This window comes from Macaca fascicularis, chromosome 11 (genome assembly GCF_037993035.2).
Source record: "Macaca fascicularis isolate 582-1 chromosome 11, T2T-MFA8v1.1".
NCBI lineage: Eukaryota > Metazoa > Chordata > Mammalia > Primates > Cercopithecidae > Macaca > Macaca fascicularis.
In genome coordinates this window covers 62376432-62385215 of record NC_088385.1, presented here as the reverse complement: position 1 = coordinate 62385215, position 8784 = coordinate 62376432, and the positions used below count along the sequence as shown (strand labels likewise).

Genomic DNA, 8784 nt, shown 5'->3' with positions numbered 1-8784 from the left:
CCGATTTTGAAGGGCTAGTGCTGCTAAAGAGTTAAGCTGACTTTGTAAGGTGACCAGTGAATTTACAACTCATACCATGTTATCATTTAACTCTTGTGATAATTTGTAATAGAATTGGGTGGAGGTGGTAACGCCTCCAGTGCTGGTTTCTAGTCCTCCTAGTATCCCAGCCCCAATAATGAATGGCAGGACAGTCCAGGTAAGTTGAGATGCTGGGTTTGACAGATCTTTAAAGGCAAATAAAAATTGAGAGTCAGGATGCAGAGGGATGAAGAAGAAAGTGTCCTTAAGATTTAGAACTGTAAGCCATTCTGCTTCCTCTGGTATCTGGGAGAGTAGAGTATAAGGATTAGGTACAACTGGATACAGTGGAACAACTGCCTCATTGATAATTCTGAGGTCTTGCACTAACCTCCGTTGTCTGTTGGGTTTTTGTATGCCTAGAATAGGAGTGTTGCATGGACTGTTGCATGACTTTAATAATTCCTGTGCTTTTAGGTCTTTGACAATCTTTTGTAACCCTTTTTGGGCTTCTGGTTTGAGGTATTGCCTTTGATAGGTAAAGGAGGTAGGATACTTTAATTTAACTTGAACTGGACAAACTTTTTTGCTCATTTGTATTGTCCTTCCTCTGCCCAGACTTCAGGATTAACTCCTCCCTCCTCGAGTAGAGGAAAGAGAAAAGAAATTTCTTTTCCTATATTCTAGTATATAATGGCCCCTGCTTTAGCTAATATGTCCCTTCATAGTAAAGGAGTAGGGCTTTTAGGCATAATAAGAAAGGCATGTGAGAAAAATAAGGTTCTCCTGTCACAACTTAGGGGCTGAGAGAAACACCTAGTGACTGGCTGTTCTAGGACCCCTTTGATGGTGATAGACCTGGAGGACAGAAGAGTAAAACCCAGAAGGCCATGCCAGTGTCCAGGAGGAAGTTAGTTTCCTGGCTTTCAATGCTTAAGCTTAGCCAGGGCTCTGTGGGGGTGATGGCAGGGGCCGGCACCTGCCCCAGGCACCTTCAGTCATGTTGTTAGACCATCTGGTTAGTGGCCTCAGGCCCAGAGGACCTTCACCCTCAGGGGCAGTGTGCCTTCCAGTGATCCCCCTAGCACAAGGGACATGGATGAGGGAATGGCTTACTTTTGTTTGTGCAGTCCTTTTTGAAGTGCCCCTGTAAGCTGCACTGATAACAAGCTGTTAGGTGGGTTGCCTGTACAGCACTTCTTTCTTTCTTTTTTTTTTTTTTTTTTTTAACTCTATGGTAAACTTTATGTACTTAGGAATTAATACCAACTCATTATTAGCAAAAAATAAACATCTTTACATCAAGAGTAGTTTTTCCTTTAATAAAAAAAGGTGGAATGTGTATAATGGACAAGGGATAATCAAAATTTGCCAAATGAGGCTAGTAAGACAATCCCAACAATTCACAATCATTATTCACTGGTCCATTAATCACAGGACAATACATACAAATGAAACTTACCTGGCTGGGCACGGTGGCTCATGCCTGTAATCCCAGCACTTTGGGAGGCCAAGGCGGGCAAATCATGAGGTCAGGAGTTCAAGACCAGCCTAGCCAACATGGCAAAACCCTGTCTTTACTAAAAATACAAAGAATTAGCTGGACGTAGTGGCAGGCACCTGTAGTCCCAGCCACTCAGGAGGCTGAGGCAGGAGAACCACCCAAACCCAGGAGGCGGAGGTTGCAGTGAGCCCAGACTGCACCACTGCACTCCAGTCTGGGCAACAGGGTGAGATTCCATCTAAAAAAAAAAAAAATGAAATAAAAAAATTAAACTTACCTACATATTAGAAAAACATCAAAATTCAACCATGAATCCAGCACATTATCAAATGACTAGACAAAAATTCTACCAACAAACTTAAGAAAACATCATTATCTATGAAATTCAAGTACTACTGCTTAAAGAACATTTACAGAACTCTCACCTCAAGGTTTCCCTGGCAAAACAAGGTGAAATGCACACTCACGACTCTTTAAGAATGAGCCACTGATAAAAACTATATACTTGTAATTTGTGTAACATTTCATACATTTTTTCAAGCACTGCACAATAATTAATTTGCATGAGGCTTTCCAAATTAGAAAAGCTTCACTTATAGAACTTCTTTCCAGTGGGAGTTTTCACTTGACTTTTCAAGTAAATGTTAAAACTGACAATATTCTTGCAGTTTCTAAACTATTAGAGTTTTAATCCTGTGTACATTCTTGTATTTACAAGGTCCAGCCAGCTACAGTGTGCATTTTCATATGTCCTTGAGAGGGTATGAGAGAAATGAAACATTCCCACATTCTGGACATTCATAGGGTTTTTCTCAGGAATGAGCTGATGTCTTCAAATGGAACTAACACAACTGAAGGCCTTACCACAAATTTAAATTCAAAAGGCTTTTCTCCACTCTGAGTCCTCCCAAATCTTCAAAAACAGGAAAATCTGAAGGCTTGACCACATTTCCTGCATTCTTAAGGTTTCTCTACAGTGTGAGCTCTTTCATGTTTATGAGGGAATGGGAAACAGTAAATGTTTTACCACATTTCTTACATTCAAGGAGCTTTATTTATTTATTTATTTTTGAAGATGGAGTTTCACTCTGTCGCCAGGCTGGAGTGCAGTGGCACAATCTCGGCTCACTGCAACCTCCGCCTCCTGGACTCAAGCGATTCTCCTGCCTCAGCCTCCTGAGTAACCGGGACTACAAGCATATACTACCACACCCAGCTAATTTTTGTATTTTTAGTAGAGACGAGGTTTCACCAAGTTGGCCAGGATGGTCTCAATCTCCTGACTTCGTGATCCGCATGCACAGGGCTTCCTCCCAACCCCCCATGGCTTTTTATGTCCTTGAAAAAGAACTAAGACAACTGAAATGTGCCACCATGCCCAGCTAATTATTTTTTATTTATTTATTTTTTTTGAGACGGAGTCTCGCTCTGTCGCCCAGGCTGGAGTGCGGTGGTGCGATCTCGGCTCACCGCAAGCTCTGCCTCCTGGGTTCATGCCATTCTCCTGCCTCAGCCTCCTGAGCAGCCAGTGTGAGCCACCGCACCCAGCATTATTTTATTTTTTGTAGAGACAGGGTTTCACCATGTTGCCCAGGTTGTTTCACATTGTTTTAATCCAGGCTGGCTATGAACTCCTGGGCTCAAGCAATACACACACCTTGGCCTCCCAAAGTGCTGGGACCACAGGCTGAGTCACCACACCCAGCCTCTATATCATGACTTCTTTCATGGCAAGTAAGGTGACTGGAACGAGTGTAGGCTTTACCGCATCTCTTACATTCATAGGGTTTTTCTCCAGTATGAATTCTTTCGTGGAGGTGAAGGGAACTGAGGTGACTGAAGGCTTGGTCACATTGTTTACATTGATGGGGTTTCTCTCCAGTATGAGTACTTCTGTGGTTACAAAGGGGACTCAAACGACTAAAGGCTTTGCCACATTGTTTACATTCATAGGGTCTCTCTCCAGTATGAATGCTTCCATGGTAACGAAGGGAAGTGGAAGAGTTGAAGGCTTTATCACATTTGGTACATTTATAGGGTCTTTCTCCAGTGTGAGTCCTTTCATGCGTCTTAAAAGAACAAGAAAATCTGAATGTTTTCCCACATTCCTTACATTTGTAGGGTTTCTCTCCAGTGTGAGTTCGTTCATGTGTTAGACAAGAACCTGAAACAGTGAACACTTTACCAAATTGTTTACATTTATAGGGTTTTTCTACTGTGTGAGTTCTCTGATGTCTTTCAACTGAATTGAGAAAATAAAAAGCTTTCCCACATATTGTACATTTATAAGCTGGATTTCCACTGTGCATTATCATGTGTCTTCTAGCACCTGGAACAGAAATGAAGAATTTCCCACACTGTTCACATTTATATTGCTTCTCTCCATATGGTTTGTATCCTGAGTGAGCTAGGATGTGCCTATTAAGGAGGGAATGACGTACAAAGACTTTTCCACAAATACTGCATTCCCATTGTTTTAATCCAGTAGAAATGTTCTCATTCAGATCAAGATTTGGAATTTGGCTGACAACTTGTCCATACTGACTACCTTCTTTGCTTTCACATAGTCTCTGTACCATATGATTTCTACAGAAGCCAGGTTCCTGCAGGTTTCCTGCATCACTTCTCTGTAGATATTCTTCTGAGAAGAATCTAGCAAAGCCCATTCCTCCTGGGTAAAGTTCACAGCCACATCCTCAAATGCCACGGAGTCCATTCCTCGGCTTCCCGGGTGACCTGGTGTCAGCTAGGGATGTCCCAATACCCGCAGGTCACAGGGTGGCAGAGGCTGCTGCAGAGCCACCTGGGCCTCGCAGAGTCAAGAAGTAGCTGCCCTTCTTTCTTTTAGAGCCATGGAAGTTCATCTGCCTGAGGGCCATGACTAAGGCGGTGGCCCTTTTTTGTCTCATCTGTTTCATTCAGCCTGCTCCTCCTTATCCCCATTATAAAACACCAAAGTTGCCAAATTCAGCAGAGTTTTCAAATTTTGATTGGGGCTGAGGGCAGACTTCTGAAGTTTTTTTTTAAATGTCTGCATCTGACTGAGTAAGATTCTTTAAGATTAGTTGGTCTTTAATAGAGTCAGGTGACAAGGAGGTATGCTTTCTGAATGCCTCCTTTAGCCTCTCTAAAAATGCCATCGTGTTTTCTTCCTTTCCCTGTGTTATAGTGGACATCATTGAGTAATTCATTGGCTTTTTTTTTCTGGTCTTTCTTAATCCCTCTAGTATACAAGTCAGTAAATGCCTGTGACTCCAGTCTCCACGCTCCAAATCGAGGTCCCAATAAGGATCCACACTGGGAACCTACTGTTGGCCTGTGGGGAATTGTTCCCTTTCTTCTGATGTCAATTTATCATTTACCTGGCTTAGGTACCAGAGATCCCCAAACTCCCGGGCTGCAGCTAAGGCAGTCTTTTTTCACTGGGAGATAATGTGTGACCTAATAACAACATAATATCTCTCCACGCTAAGTCAAAAGGTTGTTCCAATCCCTGTAAGACGTCTATGTATCCATCAGGATTATCTAAGAATTTTCCTAGTTCAGGTTTGATTTGTTTTAAATCTGAGAGGGAAAAACAGACAGGTACTCACGCCGGGCCAAAGTCTCCTCCCCCTCCTTGGAGAGGACACAATTGAGGGCCATGGGCGCCTTTCGGTTCCTTGACTATCTTTTTGTCTGGTTCCTTTTGGGCTGTTAGGGTCAAAGGATAGTCCTTACTAGTGGGAGGGGGAGCTGTGGGGAGACCTGGGTATGGGGGTACGCTTTGAGGACCCCCGGTATGATGTAAATTACACTTTTTACATAATTGTGGGTTATCCCTTAGTGAGAAAAAAACCTGTACATATGGCACTTCACTCCATTTGCCCTCTCTTTTACAAAAGAGATCTAGCTGTAGGATGCTATTATAGTTTATACTTCCCTTGGATGGCCATGTCTGTCCTCTGGGAAGAGGATATTGTGGCCAGGTGGTGCTGCAGAAAAATATAAGTCGCTTCTTCTTCAGCGTTTGAGGGTCAAATTGGTCCCAATTATTCAGGATACACCTCGGGGTGGCTTCGCTTTTGAGGGAACATCTCCCGTCTGAAAGGAGGAGCCCTAGTCATCCCCTACTGAGCACAAACCCTAGGGTATCCCCTATGGTCCTAGTGTCCTTCTCTTTCCAGGGTGCGCAGTCACCCATGGAACCTTTCTTATTGGATTTAATTGAGCTTACTGACTTAGAAGTTTTGCCCAGACTCATTTCCTGCCCTTTTTTAGTCACAAAAAAAGGGGGCTGGGGCTGCTGGATTTTAGTGGCTCCTTACCAGCATGCCCACAATTTCCTTTGCATCTATGAGTGGGTCTTAGGTTCAGGGTGTATTTTGAGTTCAGAGACCAGGCACCAGGTAGCATATTTCTGGGCTTGGAGCTGTTCCAGCAAGATAAATTCCTTGAAAATGGCACTGAAGCACAACAGTTTTAGGGTAGGCAGTGGCAAATTGGATGACCAAGGTTGCAACAGTTTTTTTCATACCCAAATTTTCTGTCCCCTATTTGCCCTCATAAGAATATTCATTGACCTTTGGACTTGAATCGGGGACCTATTGTCTGCTATATTGTTTTTGGCCCATACGTCTGACTGCTTCAAGTGGAGAAGCTCTACAGTTCTAATCGCTGATCCCAGACAGGAAAGGTGGTAATTAAAGTAGCCTCTACAATCTGGAGTAAGTTGAGGGCAACAAAAGGAAAAGTGTCCTGGGTCTTCTATCAGCCGCTGACCTGCCTTTTGATGTCCTGGATAATGCCTTGGGTACAGGTTATGAGGGACAGGTTCCGTATAAGTATATTGATACCCATTTGCATAAGAATAAGCCTGGGGGCACCATAGGCAAGGGTCTTTGGATTGCCACCACACTCGACTTAGGCTCCTAGCCAAAAGATTCTTAGACTCATGGGTAGGAAAGATCCTAGAGGATAGGGCCTCAAGAAAGTCTTCTCTGAGGACGTTAGGACCCAGGAGGCATGGATCAGAAAGGGCAGGGAACTCACACATGGGCGATTGCAGAGTAGAGGCTTGTCGCGGTGCCATGATCTCCACTGGGTCAGTGCTGGGAGTTCGGGATGAGGGTTTTCCACCTCTAGCCAGAGAAGATAGAACAGAATAGCAAGTGAAAGGGGTCTGATGTTACTCACCACTTTGGAGAAATCCCAGACGGGCCCCCAGAAATGAGAGGAGAAGTCTTCCCCTATCAAAGGTATTTTCTCCATTGAAAGGTTAATGGTCTCACAGGCTTCAAGGAATGAAGCCGTGGATGGCAGTGGCGAGTGTTACAGCTCAATTAGAGAAAAAGGTGGACCCACACAGTGTGAGGCGGCAGGATTTATTAAAGTGAAAGGGAAAGTAAAGTGAAAGTGAAAGTAAAGCTTCCACATGGTGGAAGTGGATCCGGAAGGGTTTCCCAGGTCCTCACTCTTATTTGGCTTTTAGGGTTTGAGCTCGGAGTTCTACTGTTAGCCTTATGGGGATTTCTTTGTAAGTGACGTGTCCTTTCTCTATAGATGACTTTAATATTTTTTCTTTCAGTTTTACTTTAAAAAATCTGATGATTATGTATCTTGGGGATGATCTTCTTGCATAGAATCTTGCAGGAGTTCTCTGTATTTCCTGAGTTTGACTGTTGGCCTCCAGTAAGATGGACAGTTTCATGGACAATATCCTAAAATATATTTTCCAGGTTGTGTACTTTCTCCCCTTTCCTTTCAGGGATGCCAATGATTTGTAGATTTGACCTCTTTACGTAATTCCACACTTCTTGGAGGTTTTGTTCATTCTTTTTTATTCTTTTTTCTTTATTTTTGTCTGACTATCTTATTTCAGAGAACCAGTCTTCAAGTTCTGAGATTCTTTCTTCAGCTTGGTTTATTCTGCTGTTAATACTTGTGATTGCATTGTGAAATTCTTGTATTGTGTTATTCAGCTCTGTCAGACCTCTTAGGTTCTTTCTTATAGCAGATATTTTGTCCTTCAGCTCCCGTATCACTTTATTGTGATTATTATTTTCTTGGATTGGGTTTTGCCATCCTCCTGAATCCCAGTGATGTTTATTCCTATCCATATTCTGAATTCTATTTCTGTAATTCCAGCTAGTTTGGCCTGGTTAGAAACTCTTGTTAGAGAACTGGTGTGGTCGTTTGGAGGACATATGACACTCTAGCTATTTGAGTTACCAGAGTACTTGCATTGGTTCTTTCTCATCTCTGTGTGTGGGTGTTCCTTTAACTGCAGTGTAGATTGAGTACAATCAAGAGACTTCTTTTCTGGATGTTTTCACCAGGCTAAAATCTTGTGTAGGGTCTTTATTTGAAGCTGACTTCTTGTCTCTGGTTTCAGAGTGGGGTATGTTAGTGAGGTATTTTGGCATTGAAGCTTTGGAGTGTGATCCAGCAGGTGACACTTAGGCTTATTGGTAAGTTGATAGACTCACCGCTTGGGTGTGACTCCCCTATGTTTCCTCGAGTTGCAGCCATGTTCCCTCTCAGTGCACTTAACATATGGTTTCCTCTCTCCCTTGAGTGCTGGCTGTAGTTCACAACTTGGCACTCCTGGGCTGCCCACTGCAGCTCTGGAGTGATCTCAGTGTTTATGCTCTTTCCCCAGCTTAGAGGCAGCAGAGGAAGAGATCTTAGTAGTGGTCGTGGCCAAGGGTTTGTTTGCTTGACTCCTGAGGGTTCCATCTCAGAGAGATGCAGGTCAGCAATTGCTCAGTGCAGTCAGCCCAAGATGAAGGATTTGTGCTATGGGCCCAAGCAAGGGGTTCCCTGTCTGGTAATGAACCATGAGGGTGGTGTGGGACCTGGGGGAGATGGACTCATCTCCTCTCCTTGAGTTGACTGCAGCTTGTTGGATGTGTGAATAAGGCACTTAGGGTCTTTGCTCCCTTGTTAGTCTGAGGGTGGCAAGGGCAGTTTCATTGCAGAGGCAGTGGCAGAAAGGCTTTCAGCTGACCTGGGAGGCTCTGTCCAGGGAGTTGCTGAGTTGGTACTGGCTCAATAGCTCTAGTAGTGGGGTGGCTGGAAGTCCAGGCCTGGGGGACCTTCCTAGTGAGGCGATATGGGAACAGTCTGGCCACTTTTCCATATGGCTGCTGTGGTATGCTTGGAGCCACTTCGGTTCCTTGTGTTCTCAGATTTTCCAGAACCTGGAGGTATCACCAGTGAAGGGTGTGAAACAGCAAAGATGACAGCCTATCCCTTCCTCTGAGAGCTTTGTCCCAGGG

General features: G+C 43.9%; 1 protein-coding gene across 1 annotated transcript; it reads right to left on the bottom strand.

Annotated features, from left to right (window-relative positions):
• Nucleotides 1–3075: 3075 nt before the first annotated feature.
• On the bottom strand, nucleotides 3076–4326 carry LOC123567527 (uncharacterized). Its single transcript, XM_074007065.1, is given in 2 exon segments — nucleotides 3076–4115; nucleotides 4118–4326. Coding segments are annotated over 2 exon segments (1074 nt in total). The 5' UTR covers nucleotides 4242–4326; the 3' UTR covers nucleotides 3076–3165.
• Between the last annotated feature and the right edge of the window lie 4458 nt (nucleotides 4327–8784).